Source organism: Pleurotus ostreatus (genome assembly GCF_014466165.1).
Source record: "Pleurotus ostreatus strain PC9 chromosome Unknown scaffold_7, whole genome shotgun sequence".
In the NCBI taxonomy this organism is placed as follows: Eukaryota; Fungi; Basidiomycota; class Agaricomycetes; order Agaricales; family Pleurotaceae; genus Pleurotus; species Pleurotus ostreatus.
Window position 1 is genome coordinate 1,461,926 of NW_023503162.1, and position 19,989 is coordinate 1,481,914.

At 53.2% G+C, this 19,989-nt stretch overlaps 6 protein-coding genes across 6 annotated transcripts; 3 read left to right on the plus strand and 3 right to left on the minus strand.

Annotated features, from left to right (window-relative positions):
* Positions 1-533: 533 nt before the first annotated feature.
* PC9H_009705 (uncharacterized protein) lies at positions 534-2,181 on the plus strand (the record flags this gene model as incomplete). Its single annotated transcript, XM_036779203.1, has 8 exons — positions 534-678; positions 729-793; positions 844-975; positions 1,037-1,206; positions 1,262-1,763; positions 1,825-1,889; positions 1,945-2,072; positions 2,138-2,181. The coding sequence occupies 8 exons, from the start codon at positions 534-536 to the stop codon at positions 2,179-2,181; spliced, it is 1,251 nt and encodes a 416-aa protein (XP_036628592.1).
* Positions 2,182-2,642: 461 nt separating this feature from the next.
* PC9H_009706 (uncharacterized protein) lies at positions 2,643-8,401 on the minus strand (the record flags this gene model as incomplete). The annotated part of the gene is made up of 11 exons (XM_036779204.1): positions 2,643-2,949; positions 3,000-3,379; positions 3,440-3,556; positions 3,605-3,850; positions 3,901-4,341; positions 4,399-4,659; positions 4,720-5,861; positions 5,906-7,403; positions 7,454-7,852; positions 7,915-8,082; positions 8,141-8,401. 11 exons carry the CDS (start codon positions 8,399-8,401, stop codon positions 2,643-2,645), a joined length of 5,220 nt encoding a protein of 1,739 aa, XP_036628593.1.
* A 483-nt stretch (positions 8,402-8,884) lies between these two features.
* Positions 8,885-13,778, minus strand: SKB1 (methyltransferase protein; the record flags this gene model as incomplete). Its single annotated transcript, XM_036779205.1, has 21 exons — positions 8,885-9,083; positions 9,141-9,254; positions 9,309-9,383; positions 9,435-9,499; positions 9,558-9,580; positions 9,628-9,687; positions 9,743-9,762; positions 9,823-10,035; positions 10,871-11,025; positions 11,091-11,214; positions 11,269-11,344; positions 11,403-11,648; positions 11,733-11,908; positions 11,978-12,100; positions 12,157-12,200; positions 12,256-12,333; positions 12,398-12,583; positions 12,637-12,812; positions 12,860-13,220; positions 13,277-13,650; positions 13,703-13,778. The coding sequence occupies 21 exons, from the start codon at positions 13,776-13,778 to the stop codon at positions 8,885-8,887; spliced, it is 2,964 nt and encodes a 987-aa protein (XP_036628594.1).
* A 988-nt stretch (positions 13,779-14,766) lies between these two features.
* PC9H_009708 (uncharacterized protein) lies at positions 14,767-15,055 on the plus strand (the record flags this gene model as incomplete). The annotated part of the gene is made up of 2 exons (XM_036779206.1): positions 14,767-14,857; positions 14,943-15,055. 2 exons carry the CDS (start codon positions 14,767-14,769, stop codon positions 15,053-15,055), a joined length of 204 nt encoding a protein of 67 aa, XP_036628595.1.
* A 630-nt stretch (positions 15,056-15,685) lies between these two features.
* On the minus strand, positions 15,686-16,318 carry ERG28 (ergosterol biosynthesis protein; the record flags this gene model as incomplete). Its single annotated transcript, XM_036779207.1, has 5 exons — positions 15,686-15,738; positions 15,789-15,907; positions 15,959-16,049; positions 16,104-16,238; positions 16,297-16,318. The coding sequence occupies 5 exons, from the start codon at positions 16,316-16,318 to the stop codon at positions 15,686-15,688; spliced, it is 420 nt and encodes a 139-aa protein (XP_036628596.1).
* A 184-nt stretch (positions 16,319-16,502) lies between these two features.
* PC9H_009710 (uncharacterized protein) lies at positions 16,503-19,772 on the plus strand (the record flags this gene model as incomplete). The annotated part of the gene is made up of 2 exons (XM_036779208.1): positions 16,503-16,895; positions 16,968-19,772. 2 exons carry the CDS (start codon positions 16,503-16,505, stop codon positions 19,770-19,772), a joined length of 3,198 nt encoding a protein of 1,065 aa, XP_036628597.1.
* Positions 19,773-19,989: the final 217 nt, after the last annotated feature.

A 19,989-nucleotide genomic window follows, 5' to 3' on the forward strand; every position in this document is an offset into this window, starting at 1 on the left:
TAGGGCCGGTGCCCGAGTCTGCCATCTGGGTCGACCATTTCAACCGCAGCCCTACCCATGAGCTGGAAGCCTAGAGTCGTGTGTACAACTCTATCGTTGCTACGTGTTCGAAGGAGGGGTTACTACCCATTTCCCCGCAAAGGAACAAGGACGGTTTTTGATGCGCACTACCATCATTAACTTTGGACTCGAAGCTCCTTTTGTCACTTTCTCTGAGCCTGCGACTCGACAAAACCTTCCACCCGAGGAATCTACCGTCGGCCACTACCATGGTAGCGCTGGCCAACCACGCGACAAAGTGATCGGTTGATCGTAGTTACTTCCATGTTTCATACGAAACGAACCAATGGGTAGGTCATTCAGACAACAGGCAGAATCCTATATAAGATCCCATGAACCGCGACATATCACTCATTCTTCTTCGTTCTTTTCTGAGCAGAGCTCTTTAACCTTCATTTCATTCATCGCCTTGGTCGATTTGTCTTTCTTTTTCTACGCTCTGACCACTTCTCAACCTCACTCCACGCTACACAATGAAGCTTTCAATTGCATCCGTGCTTCTCTCCCTCGTATTGGTTTCTGTCTCGGCTCGACCTCTGGACTCGAGACAGACACGCAAGAACTCGAACCGGAAGCAAATGGGGAATGCCTCTGGCGTCGCTGCTGGTGCGGCATACTGTAAGTACATGTCCGATGAGCCCCAGTAACATGACTAACTAATGAGGCAGTCATTACCAATGAACCCGACGGAAACTTCATTGTTGCCGCTGACATTGGCAACGATGGCAAACTCGTAAGTTAGCCCCATACGGCCAGCTAGAACTTAAACTCAGTATTTCATAGACACTGCGAAGAGCCATAGGAACTGGGGGACTAGGTGAACACGGTATCACAGACCCCAATGGACCCGATCCTCTATTCACCCAAGGTGCCATCAAGGCCTCGTCAGCAGCGAATGTGCTTGCTACCGTCAACGTACATCCCTTCACTTCCACAACTATCCATGATAAAGATTAACATTTGGCTCTGCTTTTAGCCTGGATCCAATACGCTTTCTTTGTTCACGATTGACCCGAATGATCCTACCAATCTCCAAGTGATCGGCGCACCCGTTGGCAGCGGGGGCGAGTTCCCCGTCTCTCTGGCCTTCAACAAAGATGGATCGCAACTCTGCGCACTCAATGGCGGCGCCATCAACGGTGTGAAGTAAGAACACTACATCATTACCGTTCCCGACGTAGCTAATCATGACTTTGGCAAGCTGCTTTGCCGTTGACAAGCAAAGAGGACTGGTATCTTTGGCCAACACGAATCGTGCGTTGAACTTGAATCAGACGACGCCTGCCACCGGTCCGGCTGGCTCGGTAAGCCACATCGTCTTTTCAGAGGACGGTCAAACCTTGGTCGCCTCCGTTAAAGGTGTTCCCCCAACTCCGGGCTTCCTCGCCGCGTGGGCTGTTCAACAGGATGGTTCCCTCTCGGACGACTTCCAAAAGATCGACCCCGCTGATGGTGGTCTGTTGCCATTCTCTATGACGGTTATCCCCGGAAAGAACGCCATCCTCGCCACGGACGCTGGCCTTGGATTCGATATCTTCGACTTCGGTGGTAACGCTAGCTCTGCTGTAAAGATCGACGGACAGTCCGCGACCTGCTGGTCGAGCTTCAGCAAGAAGACAGGAAACTTCTACCTCACTGACATCGGGACCTCCATTGTTACCGAAGTCAATGTTGACGACAACCTCACGGGAACAATCGTCAAGGTTCGCATCACAGTTGGCTCGCGATCGAAACCCGCTGATCGTGATCGTGTTTGTAACATAGCAATATGCCCAAGGACAAGGTACCGCAACGATTGACAACGACATCGTCACGGTTGGAAATAATGAGTCAGTGATCGGTCTTCACATTGTCGTTCATGGACATTAATTCTCCTGAACCTAGCTTCATGTATGTGCTAGCGGCAAATGCCACGACCATCGACGTTCTGGCTCTCAATGCTCCGGGGAAAGCTCAAACTATCCAGAAGTTGGGAGTCGCTGCAACCGCCCAGAAGGCCAACCTCAAGCTGAGTCAGTGCAATTCATCGAAACCAAGCCCATCCCTTATACTCACTGGTGCCCGGCTCTTTCTACAGGTGCTTTCAACGTGCAAGGCATGACTACTTTCGTGCGACAGTAGATCAACGGCCATTTCCGCAGATTTGGCATTTCTCATCGTCATACCCATGTGTAGCTTTAGTGAATGTGAAGTTTTGTGTCTTATTGTCGTGGTTGCCCTTCAGGCTCTATATATCTGCCAGGCAGCTACTAGGATCTCGTTCTTGATCGTGGCAACGGTGTGAGTTGCTGGACGGGTTGGTCAGTCTCCTGACACCATGGTCAGAACACCTATTGAAGTGCTTGTTGCCCTAATCGGGCTCTCCACAGAATCAATCCCTTCGAAATCTATTCACCTGTGGTCACCAAAGTAGATGAAATCAAGTAATATTGTGGGGATATATCACTCTGATGAGGCTGAATGCATAGAGGTATGGGAGGTATGGGTGGTTTCCAAGAAAATATGTGAAAACTAGAATAGTTATACCAAATGGAAGTGGGGTGGAGATATTCGTAGATATTCGTAAAGGTCGTAAATGCGGTTTACATGATTGTACACCAACGAGATTTCCTCTCTTCGTCCTCGGCGAGGCCATCAACTGGTGTAGTGGCAGGAGCGGTGGTACCTGCCATATCGATCGGCGATTTCAGAGCGGAGAATTCGCCTTGAGCGTTCTCCAGTGAAGTTCTGCCTCCAATTGTTGGAGATGTTGAGAACCATCCACCGGGGAAGAACCGAGAAGAGGCAGTAGATTCCAACCGCTTTCGAGACTGGGCGGGCGTCTCTAAAGTTGATGATGTATCCAACTCATGCGATTCGCCAGAGGTATCCAGCCTTGACACACTAGGCCTAGAGGGGTGTGTTAGACGGACAAAATGCAGTATAACAAAGGAACTTACTTGGTACTTGCAGGGAAAGCTTGCGGCTCTTCTGACGGCTCGTTCCGAGGTGTTTGTGGGTTTGACTCAACAACAGGTTCATCAACAGTGATCGTCACTGAGGGCTCGAGCACTTCTTCCGTAGGTGTAGTTACCGTCTCTTCCGCTAGTTGCGCACTTGACAGCACAGGTGTTTGGCTAGATGCTTCGACGTCTTGAAGATTGTCAACGTCGGTCTGCACGACTGCGGGTTGGGTTTCTTCGCTATCTGGGATACGCTGATCGGAAACGTCCGAGAATGTGTCCGAATCCAAATCCACCAAGGTTGATCGCGGGCTTGATGGTCCTTCTGTAGCTAAACTTGCGGCAGCAATGTCAGACTGGGCATCGATATCCGCATTCTGCAGGTAAATATAAGTCATCGAAATCCAAGCAATTAGGAACGCAATGTGGGTACGCACCACCACGAGCTCTGTTGGAGCGGGTTGAGGTGAGGGTGGTGTAGAACCTTGTCGAGTGACTGAATACGATGGCGTCCAGGGTGACTTGGGGCGCTCAGGTACTGGCGCGACGATAGCCTAAACGCATCTTAGCCACACCTCCCGGGAAGCACGAACGCAACTAACCTCGACTGGTAAAGGATCTACTGAGGGTTGTGCAGTGTCTTCAACCGTTGGTAAACTCTCAGCATCAGTGGATGTTTCAACTGCAATGGTTGGTGGTTCCTCCGTCAGGACTTGAGGAGCTAGATTTGGACTGCCTTGTGAAGTAACTGAGTACGAAGGCGTCCAAGGAGACTTGGGCCTCTCCGGAATGTCATCAGGTGTTAAGCTGTCTGTAGATTTGCTACGAGAAAGTGGCGTAGATAGGATCTGTGGTGCGACATTAGGTTAATCTAGATGCATACTTCAAGATTGCATACCTCTGGAACAGAAGGCGCCTGCTCAGCATCCACCGATGTTTCTGAGAAATCTGCGAGGGTGACATGAAGAGAAGGAGAGACAGTACGTTGAACTGCCTCGGGTTCATCCGTAGAAGAGCCCAGGACAGATGAAGGTTCCGCATCGAGCACTGGCTCAACAGTCGTGGCTTCGTCTTCCTCATGTGAAGAGACTGGTTCGACGTTGATGGGCTGGGGTGCTACTGCTATTGACTCGGCAACTTCAGGTACTGGGAGCTCCACTACTTCGACAATAGGCGGAGGGGCTGGCGAAGAGACATCATCGATAATGGCGGGTGTGGTATCGGACTCGATGGGCGGGTGCGGGAGCTCTGCAGACTCGACCAGCGGGCTACCTTGGGTAGTGACAGAGTAGGAGGGCGTCCAGGGTGACTTAGGGCGTTCCGGAATATCTTGCTCGACCTGTACATCGAGCGGCACCTTAGCATGTTACAGACAAACTGCAACAAGTCCACTGACCTTTGTCTCAACTTCCAAGGCAGGAGGTGCTTCAGCTTCGTCGGACTGAGGTTGGGAAGTAATCAAGATAGACGGCGGCTCAGCCACATCTGCTAAAAGTTGGCTCTTCGTTTCTACAACGGTCGGAATATCCTCCACGGCAGTGACTTCCGACAATGGTTCCGTTGCTGGCTGCTCAACATCGGGTAGCGGAGATGGGGAGCGACTTCCTTGGCTGGTGGTAGAATACGATGGCGTCCACGTTGAACTTGGTCGTTCCGGCTGAGTTCGCCATGTTTAGCATATTACGATATAAACGAATAAAAGTGTGGGTAAACCTACCTCTGATACTTCTGCTTTAGGTGCCACAGTGCTTGTGAGGTCGCCCGCAGGAGGGTCTTCCTCACTGACTTGGTCAACAACTTCCACACCAGAGCCAACTTGCATCACACTGTACGAAGGAGTCCAAGGTGATTTCGGGCGCTCGATTGGGTCGCTGGCGACTTCTGATGTGCTGGGAACTTCTTCCACAGAGACTGCCGGCTCGTCGACGATAACAATGGGAGGCTCCGACGGCGCAGAAGTGTCAGCGTCCGACGAATCAGTAGGAGGGGAAACGGCGTCCACGGTCGTCTCCTCGAGAGATGCTTCGCGTACCACGTCAATACTGGAGCTACGCTTTTCCTTAGGAGATTTGACCTCTTCTTCCCGAGGAGCAAATACCATTTCTTCTTCGATGGGGACTACGACGGACTCTTCAACCTCGGGGTCACTTGCGGCAGAGTCAACATTGGGAATGAGGCTAGATGAATCCGTTGATTCTTCAGAGGCTAGAGCAGGCTCAGATAGGGCAACCTGTTCTGCGATGATTTCAGGCTTCGTCTCGTTAGCAGCGGCAACTTCAACGTCTGCTTCAGTTGGAACGTCGACCTCGGCCAATGCCTTCTCTTCGGCACTTGCCTCCAACTTGATCTCTTCCACAAGGGGTGCTTGTTCCTCAGGAGTGTCTTGCGCAGTTTCCTCTACGGCGATGGTAGCGGGCGTGGCAAGCAAAACCTCCGGCTCAGGAGCCTTCACGTCCTCCTCGACAACTTCAACTTCCTTCTGGATTGGCTCAGCTTCTTCTGAAGTTGGTACGTCCTCGACCTCCGTCACCACAGCCGACTCTTCGTTTATGGGCTTGATATCTTCGTCTGCGGCAACTACCGCAACCAAGTCTTCGGTCTCGACCGAATTTACAGAGGGAGCCAACTCAGTGGGCTCTGGTTCCGGCACGGGTAGGGATTCGGCTATATGAACCGCAGGCTCAACATCCTCCGCCGTTGTTTCCGTTGGCGGTGAAAGGATTGCGTCGGCCTCTGGAACAGATTCAACAACGACAGGCGTGACATCCACCTTCACAGGTTCAGGCTCTTCCTCGACGGTCTTTGGAGCGACCGGTGCTTCTGCAACTGGTGGGCTCTCGACAAGAGGAGTGGCCTTTGCTGGGATATGCTCGACGGCCGGTATCGCCTCTTCTTCCACTGACTTCGTGTCCTCCACGTTTGCTGCCTCGACAGTGCGTTCTCCTCTGGGGTCGGCTTGGGCTCTTCCTCGACGTTGAGCACGGGTCCTGAGGCATCGTTGTCAGATACCACCGCATCCAAAGGCCTCACATCTTCGGTTGCCTCTTCGACCTTGAGATCTTCGGTTGGTTTGGCTGGTTCGGCTTCCTCCACTGGCGTCACGTCGTCGACCGCTTTCGGTTCCTCCTGAGCGGGCTCCAGGTTTTCAACGACTGGATCTGGCTCTGGTACGACAATCGATTGGGCAAGTGGCGTCTCTTCCTCGGCGGCCGTCGCTACTTGGACGGGAGGTTCCTCCTGGACAGCCGGTTCCTCGACGGCTTCAACTTCCTCCTGAATAGGTGGTTTCGCCTCCTCCACAGCTAGCTTCTCCTCAATAACTGTCGTCTCATCTTGCACAAGTGGCTTCGCCTCCTCAATAACCTCAGCTTCCGGTACGGACGGTTCCTCCTTGACAATCGGTTCTTCGTCCACAACGACTGGTTCCTTTTCCTCGACAACTGGTATCTCCTCGACAACTGGTATCTCCTCGACAACTGGGGCCTCCTTGACGACCTCAGGGATCACGTCTTGGACAACGGGGGTTTCATCTTCAACAATGGGTGTCGCCTCCACAGGTTCCTCGACAAGCTTCTCTTCCGAAACCGGTGTCGCCTCTTCAGCCTTCACCTCGTCCGAAACGACTGGGGCGTCTTCCTCGACTACGGCTTTCTCCTCTACAACTGGCTTGGCGTCTTCAACAGGCTCTGTCTCCTCAACCGCTGGCTTGACCTCTTCTTCAACCAGGTCTGGTGTGGCCTGGACGACTTCTGCAACGACTGGAGCGATTGGCTCAAACACATCGGCAGGCTTCAACTCCTCGACGGCGGGTACTTCTTCAGCCATGTCGACCTTTTCGACGTGCTCCTTAGTGGGCTCCACGGGTTCCTCAGCGGCAACTACGGTCGAAGGCTCTTCGGCAGGGGTAGCCTCAACCACAAGCGGGGCTTCGGCGACTATCTTTGGTTCTTCAACAACCAGCCCGACTTCCTCAGCAACCGTTTCGACAGGGGCAGCCTTAGGTGTCGCGACATGGACAGATTCTGCCTCCTGGATAACCTCGACCACATCAGGCTTGGTCGATGCCTCTTCTGCCGATTCTGGGGCGGGTTCGTCCACAATAGGGGGAGCTACTTCCTCATTCGGCTCCTGCTCGACCGGTGCCTCAATTTCAACAGGCTTCACCGCAGCCACGGTAACAGCTTCTAGCGCGGAATCGGGGATGGGTGGGACTTCTTTGGCTTCGGGGATTGGGGCTTCTGGTGCAGCCTCGGCATCAGTGATAGTGATAGACACGGCTTCGATAGGTGCAGTTACGGCCTCGGGCACTACTTGGGCCTCTGGCTCTGCTGGAGTAGATAGAGCGGGCTGGGATTCCTCCGCAGGCTTTGTGTCTTCGGCAGGGATGTCTTCGGCGATGACCTGTTGTAGTTAAGTATACGTTATGATGCGTCAATGACTAAATGATATACCTGAGGAGTTGGGATATTTGCCACAGGCTCCTCGACTGTGATGGGGGCCTCCACGACCTCGTTGGGAGCAGGTGTCTGCGCTAAGGGCACGGCTTCAGTTGCATCGACCACGACGCTTGGTGTAGTTTCTTCGACAACCGGTGCGGTCTCTTCTACAGTTGGTGTGATGGTCTTCTCTTCTGGTACATCTACGACTGTTACTGGCTCGCTTGCCTCGACAGTCGGTACCTGAGTGGCTTCGTCAATGTCCTCGACCTTGATGGCCTGAGTAGGCTCCTCTGTGGGGCTCGACGTTGCAACGACCGTTTGTTCGACCTCGGGGACCGCTTCAGTGACAGGTTCGCCTGCCTTGGAGAGGACTGTCTCAGTCGCGTCCGCAACTGGTACTACCTCAGAGTTCTATCATAAGTAGCATACGATGTTAGCGTGCTGAGCATGGCCGTGAATACGATTGTTCTCACCTCCTCAGGCTTGACAACGTCAGCAGCAGCGTCCTTGCCACTGTCGGCCTCAGTACCATTGGGCTCGGGAACACTTACGGGTTCCTCATTCTTGCTTAGGGAGACGTCTTCAGCTTCTTCGACCTTGACTTCGACGTCCTTCGCGTCGACAAGCAGTCCATTCACAGCCTAAGAAAGCGCGAGGTCAACTATCAAAGGCACCCGCAACGAAGTCGCAAACACATACAACGTTCCCAAGGTCTCCGTTCACCCCGTTCGCCACCTTCGTAGCAGCACTCACGACTTCCGATAAGGCCTCTTTGCCTTCAGTGAGAGCAGCTTCGAGTATCCCGTTTGCTCCCTTTCCCTCCGTTCCTCCCGACGCGATGGGAACATCCGACGTGTCCGCCTCTTCCAAGGGCTTCTTCGACAACCCATTCTCCCCTCCTCCGTTGATGGTGGGCGACTCGATGGTCGCGGCGCTAGCTTGCACGTCCGCCTCGGACATATCGTAGGAAATAATTAGAGATGATAAAAAGTGTTCGCTTCGAGCTGGTGAACCGGAGGGTTATATAGATAGTCAAAGAAGAAAGGAATGTGAGTGGTCGTGCGCGTGCGCAGAATAAATCGCTGGACTTTGTCCTTCTTGACTCACGAGACTGTTGGTATCAAGAGTGAAAGGAAGTTCGGACCACAAGGAACACGAGGCCCACCTAAAATGGTGTGCAACGCGACCCTGGACAAAAAGTCCCGCGTAAGATTTCTCATGGTGACAGACTGTGACGCGTTTATAGCAGACAAATCCAAACTTTGACATATACGCGGTGCCATCGAGAGAAAATACCAGAATCCTGGTTAGGGTGTTCCAATATTAATGATAGTGTATAGGTATCATGACAAACAGGTAGGTAGTTGGTGACATTATCAAGAAAGAAATGAAGAGTCCATGGAACCTTGAAACTGCTAGTACATAAATGCAACACCTGTCAATTTACAACAAGGCAGCGGCACCGATGAAGCCAAGGAGTCCAGCGAGACCGAAAGCACCATCGTTGAGACGACTAGCCGCGTTGCTCCCAGATGCTGCGGCAGCGCCGGAGGAAGGAGTAGCCGAAACAGAAGCCGACGAAGGTCGAACAGACCCAGTGGATGACCCCGAAGCTGGGGATGCAGGGGAGGACGATGCGCCACTAACAGACAGCATTTAATAACAAAACCCGTCAATGATGCAATGTTCCGTTAAATACCTGCTAGATTGTGGGCTGGTGGCTGCCGGGGCGCTAGTAGCGGGGGTGCTACTGCCAGGAGCACCAGTAGCGGCACCAGTAGAACCAGCGACCGACGAACTGCCACTTGCACATCTACAAAGTATAATGATCAACACGCCGGAATATGGTGCATAAGAAAGCACTCACGGTGTGGTCGACCCAGAGATATTAACGATGTCGGTATAAGCAGTCGTTCCTGTGGAATCACGAAGTTGAATGGTGCTGCAGTCGACGTTTGAGTATCACACGAAGCAATAATATTCACCGACTTACACTGAACCCGCTTCCTTAGGCGTCCAAGTGAAGGAGGTCGCATCAGTAGATGGGAACTGCTCGAGCTACGGAGAGAGGTAAGTATGGCATACTCTAATCGCCTTTACTCGGTTGGCTTCTTACCGCAGCAGCATTGGGTTGACCGCCTACCAAATATCAGCAACGGATCTTCGATAACGAGCATAGGACATACCGGGGATAATTGAGAGGAAGTAGGGTGTTTGCCCGTCTTGCCAGTTCAGTAGGATTGGCTCTATCAAATAGATAAGCATATCGGCAGCGTGACAGCGCGACATTTCGCGACTCACGGCACTGGACAACGCCCACTCTATAATCAGGACAGAGGATTATTCTCTCGCCCTTCACGAGATAACTCCGAAGGACTCACGGCGTGTTGATCATCAAGCCAAGGATACCAGGAACGACCGAGAGGAGGGCAATGGCGGCAAAGCAGGACTTCATGGTTGACACTAAAGAATTCCTTTCAAAGAACGAATGTGCGAGCGAGCGACAGGCGAGTTTTAAGTACTCGACGGTGTGAACGGGCGAGATGAGAGGAAGAAAGAAAGAGGCGGGATAGCTTGAAAATGAGACGCAGCTTCTTATTTATATTGCCTTCCATTTCGCCGCATTGGGGTTGGCCGAGAGTCGGAGCTTGAATTCATTTACCGCGGAAGTACATCGCTTGCCTTTTTCCAGTGAAACGACCGGCTGGGCAGGGCTGGGCACCGACTCTGCGCTCGCAAAGCGTCGGGATGATTGCCCAAACGCACAGTCTTGAAGCTGCCCAACCAGAGATACCCAGACTGATTCCCTCAACAGGCTGGAAGAGTATCACGATCACCTTACATGTTGTTTGCTCCACCTGTTGGCAGGCAAGATTGATGGTGGCTAAGGATAGCAATGTCATGGATCCACAGCATGCGTGAAGCAGGTCAACGGAAAACCAGTGTAATGACACGAAGGGAATCATATAAGGATAACCGATGCCACCAAGCATCACACTACATTTTTATAGCCCTGCTACATACCAACGCCTCCGACCATGGCATCTGGCATGCAGACAGCTGCCCCTGCGAAACCTAGAAGCGGCAGCAATACTCGTTTCTCCGCCTGTCCTTTAGAGCGACCAAGTCACTTGGTTCCAGTCGCCACTTTCCTTGATCATTCACCGCGTTCAAAGCCCAATCCAGCTACTTCTCCCGCCCGGATTATGCAAACTCGTCTGCCCAATCTTCACAATCCCGCCCATATCCTTCGAATTGTCCACGCCACCGAAGTTCTTTTCCTCCCTCTCCAGTGGCGGAATATCCACAGCGTCGATTAACGGACTCGCGACGTTCATCATTCCTCCCATTGGCGGCGATGTCACGAGATGCAAACCGCCAGCACTGGCCCTCCTCGTAATCGAAGTCGCTGCTGTAATCTGGGGAGACGATCGCAGCGAACCGATGGAGTCCCGTTTGCCGTCTGGACCGGCAGACAAATAGAGGAATGCTTCGGCGTGCCATTCATACCACACCTGGCGCTTGTCTGTGAGTCGCCACAGAGATACATGCAACTCAGCATCATTTGGGAGGTACATCGGTTCCTAAGCATAAATATGACAAATTAAAACCTCGGTCTTGTCAACGAATTACAGCAACAAAGACACACCTTCAACGGGAAAAATAGAGGAAACCAACTTAGCATATCCTTCGATATCTTGTCTTTCCGATCTGGATGGATGCTCAAGCCAACCGTCCCATACAAGACCGCTTCAAAGTATCCAGCAAATCCACTAGGAAACCGTCAAAACCTCGTCACAATTACAATACACTCAACAGCCACTCACTGAATAACACCAGCTTGAGGAATGTGGTATACAAGCTTGGCAGACCGTGCGTTGTGACTGTTGGTAAGCGGCAATCCTACGTTCCTCGCTCAATCCCATTGTCCTTGCAGGGAAGGAAGGAAGAGGAATCTCACCGTTAGGCCCAACGACCGCGTCTCGCCTCGGGTGAACGAACTCCCAGCACTCCTGGATCTTCGGGCCACACATGCCACTCTTCCCACCATCGTCCCCGCTCAGGATATTGATCGCCTGGAACATCACGACATACGGCGTCTCCAGGTGCTTCTCATCCTTCCCCGACCTAGCTTCGTTGAACAGCTTCGAAGACGACAGCGGCGCAAGGTGCGCGGTGTACGACGAGGGTATAGATATTCCGCTCGCTATAGTGACATTCACAGTTCACATTCACATTCGTGAGTCAACCCCCACACGAGGCAATGGGAAATGTGATGACTGGGACGTACGCTTCAAGAACCTCATTGCACCGTCTAGGCACTCCGGGCTAAGCTCGTTGTCGCCAAAGGACCCCAGCAGCTCGCTGACCAGAATATCGGCTTTCTCGGGCACGTCGATATGCCGCATGTCCCCAAAGACCAAGTTAACTCTATCGCCCCATTCGTTCTTCTGCCGTGATTGAAGCCTGGTTCGTAAGGAGGCAGGCGGATAAGTCAGTCACCAGACAGGGGGAGGTGAGGAGTGGTAGACTCACGTCACAAACGCGTTTGGGTTCTTCTCTACGGCATATACTGATGCCGCTTTGTGTGAACGGTCGATTGCGTTCAAACATCGTTGGACTATGGGGCCGCGGCCGGCTCCAGCGATACAGAATATCCTAGATGATGGTGAGCCGCACGACTTCTACTAATCATCCCAAGGGGCAAGACTCACACTGCGTCGTTAGTCGACCAGTCCATCAATGCCTGGTACATAGCCTGTTCGAACGCTCAGATATAAACGATCCACGGATAGGGCGATGTCATTACACACCTCTTCGTAATTTCTGTACTTCACAGGATCCTGCTCGAACGTCTGGTACGTCGTACTTTGCAAATTATCCATCAACGGCTAAACCCATTGGGCCCGATTACACAACGTTACCTTACCGGAGACATTGAACTGAATCACGCACCTGTAACGGGGCCTGCAGATAATCCTGATACCCCTGCGCAAAATGCTCCACCGTCCCCGCCTTCTTCGCCGCAATAACATGCGGGCTCGTCTTCTCCAGATGCCTTACATACTGCGCATATACCGCCTCCCCGCCCTTATGATGTCGCCCCTTCGTTGTATCAGCGAGCACGATCGTGGGTCGATGCTACTAAACGTATGCGTGTTCAGTATGCTTGAATGATGGGTGGAGGGAATGACACCTGCCGCCATCATTTCGCGGATGAAAGACTGCGTTGCTTTGGGGAGGACGGGGTACCCTTTCATATTTGCGATGAACGTCGAGGAGGGGAGGAAGAGGTATTTCACCGGTTCGGCGTTCCATTTAAGGAGTGCCTCCGTGGCGGTGGGGAAAGGCAGCGGCGTCAAATCAAGCACTACCACACACCTTAGTAGACATTCCGCAGGTGCACGTAGGACTCACTGAGAACCAAACGCGGGTCGTAATCGCATATCGACCGAATGACATCCCACATCTCCCACGTCTCATTTAGATCTGCCTGGAACGGCTCCACCGACGCATTCGCGACGTCTGAGACGACGAGACGCGGGGTCCCGGGGTTCGAGGACACGCCGTCGCCCTTGGATGTAATGACATCCTGCCCCCCATTTGCGTAGGGGTTGTATATGGGGAGACGTATCGCGAGCTGCATGTACGGTGTCTTCTTGAGACACGCTTGCACGATGCGGCCGTACGACGCAACGTGTGCCCGGGTGCGGGGAGGGGGGAGTATCGCGGTGTGGATATTCAAGTACGATGCATACGCCAGCTCTTGTTGTAGTGCCTATCATAATTCAATGACACGTTAGAGCAGTGAGACTGAAAAGACAAGGAGCTTACGATCTCAGCGTCATGCCTGATCCAATCATCTGGCCCATCGACCTCCAGCCAGTCCGAGATCATGACCGTCGTCCCCTCGGCCTCGTCCAATCGCGTAACAGTGACCTCGTCGAGCGTGAATGCAGGCTTCTGTCTCCACTCCTCCGCCACCTTGCCGATCTGCGGGTCCTCCACGGCACCTGCCATCCCGTCGCTCGGTGTCGCATTTCGCTCCTCGTCGGGCCCGGGGGTGCCTCGTTCCGGGGCGAGACACATCCCTGCCCACCGTTCTTTCCACTTTTGCGTCGTCAGCGGGAGGCAGACTGAATCGTATCCTTTCCCCCGAGCGTCCGCGACCAGTCCCAGGACGTGGGTAGCATGTTTGCTTTCTACATCTACATCGCTGGGTAATTGGATGATGAGAAAGCGGCTGAGATGCGGACGTACCCTTCTTTGGAGGCCTCACGATGTCCTCGAGCGAGATATAGCTGGCTATCGTCACAAATGAATCCCAGGACGCCATTTTGCTGCTTATCACTGATACTTATTAGTTCGTCCGGGTGCGGCGCGCTGTGGTCGTGAGGTTACAAGGACAAACGCGTCAAGCTCATCAGAGTTCAAGGATTCCAGTGATCTTATCTCACACAATAATGATCGAACTCAAATCTCGGAATTCGGGAGCTTTATTTTCTGGGCTATCGCAAAACACTCTATCTTCTACGATCATTCAACTGACTTAGGCCACCAGCAGACCCCCTTCAAGATCTTCCCCAACGGGCTCGCCGAATGCTATTCAACGCGAATCTGACCAATGCACCTAGTATGCGCAGCGCAGTTATTCCTGGAATCGGGTTTCTTCTCTATCTATTAAACCCTTCAACTGAAGCGAATTGCATATCTTCCGGTCTTCGTTAATGGGCTCCGTCGTCGAAGGCCATATCGGGGGGCTGCTAGGTACTCGACGGCTGCTCTACTTTTGCTTTTCTAAGCTATCCCAAAAGTCTGCATCGTTCCAACTTCAATCTCGGCCATACCTCATCCATTTCAAGTGCTGGAGATCTCGAGACACGACTCCTACGTGCATAGCGTCGAACAGGCTCCAATTTATGCCCAGATCTCCTCCTGCTGGACGTCGACTGTTGCCTTCGTTGGACCGTTCAGCACCTAGCGCCGAGTATACCTACTCGACACCTTGCATGCTATGCTGCATCTTCCTTCTCCGGGATGCCTCTAGCAAAAATCACACTCGAATCGCAACTTGCCCTACTAGAAGCCACCTTCTCTGAAGGGGAGCCTGGGCGTCGAAGGTCAAGCGCTGCCGAGCATCTAGCGACAGCAACTACCCAGCCAGACGCTTCGTGCTCTTACTCATTTGTAGGCAACGATATAAAGAAGTCCATAATGCTCTGTTTACCACTAGCTCTCAGCGATCCCCAAGTCGTACGTTATACTCTCTCTTCTCACTGACTGACCAGTAGCCTCTCTAACCTAACACCTCAGCACGAATCAGCATGCAATTCGCCACCGCTATCCTCGCCACGGCTGCCGCTTTGGCTACCCTGAGCTCCGCTGCTCCTGCTCCTACCCCTTTGGAGGCAAGGGGTACGTCCTTGTCCCTCTCCACTCTTTTCATATATCTGCACCCTCGTATCCCTCGGAGACTAACGATCGACACTTGAATATGCAGCCGAAGCGACCTCCGCCTCCCCCAACGCCCTGCGAAAGACGACCTCCTCTACGGCTACAGATACAGATACGGGCCGAACCGATGGCGTTTTCCAAGCGTCTCCGCCCCCGTAGTCCGCCCGGTGGAAGTCGCGGTTACCAGTGAAGTTGGGGTGCCTGGTGCCGAGACCATCGTCGCTGAGGTGGTGTAGATAGACATGGTTGTGCAGCGGTGTAGCAACGACGGTGACACCAGAGCAAGAGAGGGAACATCTCCGTATCACTAGTTGTCGCCGATTCTATGCCATAACAAACGTGTTCGCGCGTGCTTGCCTCTCGTGCTCATAAATAGCTTACTGTCCGACCTGTCCAACAACGATCGAAAAGGCTTCTGGCCGCCAACACATGCGCCTATATTTTGCGACGCACGGCCAACCGTACAAACGATGTGTCCTGTCGAGGTGCAAATACGCAGAGAAGACGCTCGATCAGCCCTATGTAGACCAGAGAACTCCCAGTTTTCTCCTGGGTCCTGGCTTGCGGGCCGCCGGAGAGGCGTGATTCCTTGGAAGTTGCAAAGCTAAGACGTGTCGTATCAGTGTTCACGATCCCCTGTACAGAGGACCAACGATGGTATATTGGGAAGTGCTGCTGACAGAGTTCACATCACATTCAATTGCCCCAATTAATCCACAACGGAGAAGACGGAATCCGGGAGTCATTCTCTCTAAAATGGAACCTACATGCCCGCTGACTGCTCGGCACTCAGGCCTTGACGTAGAAGTCGTACTGTTTGTACATCCAGATCAGGGACGTCGCTGCAAACCAGTTTAAGCACCCAAATACGAATACAGACACAAAAACCTACATGCGACGATGAAGGGGCCCAGCACGCCCCCGGGTATTTTGGTGGTCCTATAGATAAAGTGCTCGCTCCCGAAGTGCGCTAGTGCGATCACGTACGTGAGGAAGGCCATTTCATACACGCTGCAAAGCAAGAAGTCAGAATGGAAAAACACATAGACCACGAGAACGTACATCTTTTCCTGAAGGTGATACGCCGCGTATCCTCGTACCACGGCCGAAGTCAGTGTCCAGACCGCAAAGGTACGCGCTTGCAGGGCAGTCACTGAAATTGGACGGCATTCAGAGTCTACGTGGTTTGAAGTCGCACGACGCGTACCATTCGTGGGGGGGACACGGTTATACACCCTCCGCGTCAAGCTGAGCGTCGCAAAGTTCTGCACGGCGTTGAAGACGGCTGTCGCGGCGACGAAGAGCTGCCATTTGGGGAGCAGCCCAGGTGATTGTGGGAGATCTGTTGGCACTGATAGTCAGCTTGATGGGATGGCGGTCGAGTCGCGTCGTCGACGCACATTCTGTCAGGAAGCTTAGCATTTTCTCTCTGTCCTGGGTCGTCTGACTTGTTGGTTCAGGAAACGAAACGGGCTAGCGCCAGGGCGCGTCCCTGCGCATGCCACCCACATGGTTCCCACGATGTGCATCATTTCGGCACAAATAATTTTGTGAACAGCACCTTCTTCCCCTCATCGCACCCGACGTTGGTCTCACCAGGAAGGCCATGACGCAGCCGTCGCTGCCCGCCCACCCCGACGTGTTTGGCGCGCCGCCCTCCCTCCGCTCCGTGCCCAGCGCCAACAGCTTGACCCAACGTTCCTGGTCGCGTTCGAGGTCGAAAACCATGTTTGACAATGGCTCAAATCACCCATCAGACGACGGGAGACTCAAGCCTGAGCTGCGTCAGGCTTACCCCCAGGCTTCCACGTCCTCCTCAACTTCCAGTCCAACCATGAATGTTCGCTTAGTTCCCAGGGCGCATGGGATTGGGCTTGAAGAGGGTGTGGAAACTGGTAGTTCGCATATTCATCACGAGGAGGACAATACCTTGGTTGTAGCTGAGCAGTCGAGAGTCGATACAGAGAGCATGGGCTCGGGCTTGCCCAAATCGAAATTGGTGCGTCGGGTTTGCTTAGTTCTCAATTATACCTTGGCTTGACCCAGGGTCGCTTCCATTTCCTCTCTTCAGCAGAAAGCCGCTGTGCAGGCAGCAGCTCTGAGTCGCATTGATACAACTGCCCGCCCTCCCCCTTCTGCGTTTTCGCGACCAGAGAACATGCGGAGCAACGTCAGAGACTCAATGAACTCCGTCGGGACCCGTTTCTCTACTACCTCGTCTTCTTTGTATCCTCCGTCGACTTCTACTTCTACTGCTTCTGGAACAGAGTCCCCTCCTTCGCCACGTTCTTTGGCGGAACAGATCGAGAACCACGCCATCTCTTCATATGATCCCGAAGCCGACGAAGCCAACGCGTTTGATGGGGATGATGTCTCCTATCGACTGCGTCTGCTGGTGAAAAATAGCTATTTTCTGCCTCCTGCGCACGCGAAGCCTACGCCGTCAGACTTTGCTCAGACAGTCCAGAAAAAGGCCCCCCGTGCGAATACTCCCGCATTTCTGGACCTTTTTAGGGTCGGGAAGAGCAAATCGAAACCTCCTAGTCCTGATGCTACGCCAACTTTGGACCCTCGCGCGCCCGTCCTTCGAACGACTGGTGAATCTGTAACACTGGCCACCCGCCATCATCCCCGAACCAACCCTGTACCGCTGCATCAATCGCCGTTGTCGGGGCACAAGCCCCCAGACCTCGCCGCTAGGGTAGTGGTTGTTCGAGAAAAGATGGCTGACCTCGCGACGGCCGCAAAGCAAGCAGAGCAGGAAATGAAAGCCAGGGTTGTCAGGAAAGAGGAAGAGCCCAAGCAAGTCAAGGTCGACGATGTCATTGATCCCACGGATGCCGTTGATCTACCGCCGCCCTCTTCCAAGTATCCGTTTGCTGTCCAAGCATCGGCGCTGCATGGCCTTGGTGTTCAAGACTCGGTGGGGGCAGCTATGTTGGCTGACAGACTTCCTCCTCCCATGAGTCCAGGCGACTCGTCTATGGATGCTGAAGATAAGAACTGGCGAAAGGCACTGCTTCATGCCGCGGTGGGGCATTCGCTTGATAATACGCCAGATATATCCACACTTTCCATGTCGCCCGAAGGTCCTTCGCGTGTCAACTCGCCGTGGATGACCAGTCCTCCTAGGTCGCCAATCAGAACGCAGTCACCAAGCATGAAGCGTGCGCTCGGGCAGCGCATCATCAACCAACCGCTCATAGAAGTTCAAGATGAAACCGAACACGCAGTTCCAGATCATTCTACTCCCCGTGGTCCATCCAAGCGTGGGCACCCTTCCCCTCTTGACCTTTCGTCGCGAAGATCCAGTTACTTTCCTATGCGGGCTGAGACTCCCGCTGGTCCGCAGACACCGTTAGCCCCTCCACCTCGACGGAACATCATCAACCCTCTGTATTCGTTGTCCCAGACTGATCTCGCGGAGTCGGACTCGGCTCCTAAGGATCGGGGTTCCTCCCAGGATGGAGCGCACACCGTTGACGTACGAAGCACTTTGTCGTCTCCAGAGCTCTCCGAAGCGTACGACTCCACCCGTCTGATGGTCATGACCCCGCCTCCAGCAACCCATTCCCATCTGAGTATGCACTCTGGATCCTCAATATTTGCTGCGAGGCCATCTACTGGTACGACACAGCAGGACCCCACCTCTTCGACAAGCAGCATCATGAACGCAGAGACTGCGGAGTCGCATTATTCTGACGACGACCGTGATATGGAGGAAGGCAATAGACCCTCTACGATGTTGTCCCACGTTACGGACGGTAGACCGTCAATGTCCATGTCTGAATATTCTCAGCCATCACCTACCGTTTCTGCGTTCCAAGATGCCCTAACTGGCGACGACTATCATTCTGCCGTGTCATCCCTGAATCGACCATGGAGAGGCAGCGATGATTTGCATTCAGCATCAACGCCCAGCGACAGCCCTGGACCCCGGTATTCAACAATGTCACCCCCACCTCGAGTTTCTTCATCTCTGGCAGCCCACCCTCTTTCACCACCCCCACGCTCGTTATATCAAGCCGTACACGCGGTCAGGCCACCGGCTATCCGCCAATCATCGTCGTTCCTTGATCTAGGAGAACCTTCCCCTGCCAGCACGTCCGAACAAGTCATGTCGGTTACTCCCCCTCGTCCACCAGAAATCCTTGCCCCCGAACCCGTCACACCTCCCTATCCTATCGTCGAACGGCGTGGTCACCCGCCATCAACCCCATTGACACTCAGCATCCCCTCAGAACCCACGCCCTTGTCAATACACTCCGCACCTCCCCCATCATCCCCTACCTCATTTTTTGATAGTATACAGGCTCAACCTAATGCCATGGATGACCTGGAGTCATCTTCGGACGAAGATAGTGAACAAGACGAAGATGAGGATGAAGACGACGAGGATGACGGCCGTAGGCCCAGTAATCTCTACGTTGATTCACGGACGAGGACAATATCGATGATGACGGCAAGACCGCCTGGTAGACCGAATCTCATGCGTCTAGGAAACCACTCGACACCGCATGTCACGGAGATGCGCTCGCCGCTACCCATCGGTGCGGTCGACCCGAAACGACCAATTGCGAACGTGCCACCTCCGGCGCCATTGCCGCTGTCCTCGTATACGAAAGCGAAGAGCCGCCTTCCAGCATCGACCTTCGATTTCTACCAGTATACCACCTCGCGTGCAGCTGAAGATCCAGGACCTTCCTCTGCGAGACGTCCTGCAACTGCTGATCAGACTCTCAAATCTTGGCAGGCAAACCAAGTGGAATCATCGAAAAGATTAGAGGGAATGCTGAAACAACACATGGAAGCGGAAAAGGACGTTATCAGACGTATTGCCTCAACACATCAACCATCCAATCCAAGTAAACCATAGCTTTCTCTCTGTAAATATCGTTCATCTTTCATAGTTCATACCGAGGATTTACTTATCATTTACTTATCAATTATCAACTTACCTGTTGCACGATATATACCCTTCGCTGTACCATATACGATTTGAAGTGTCCATGCCTATATACCGCCCAACAACACAACGTTTCTGTTTGCCGACACTCGCTAACAAGCGAAATGCTGGAGTTGTGGGTGGGATT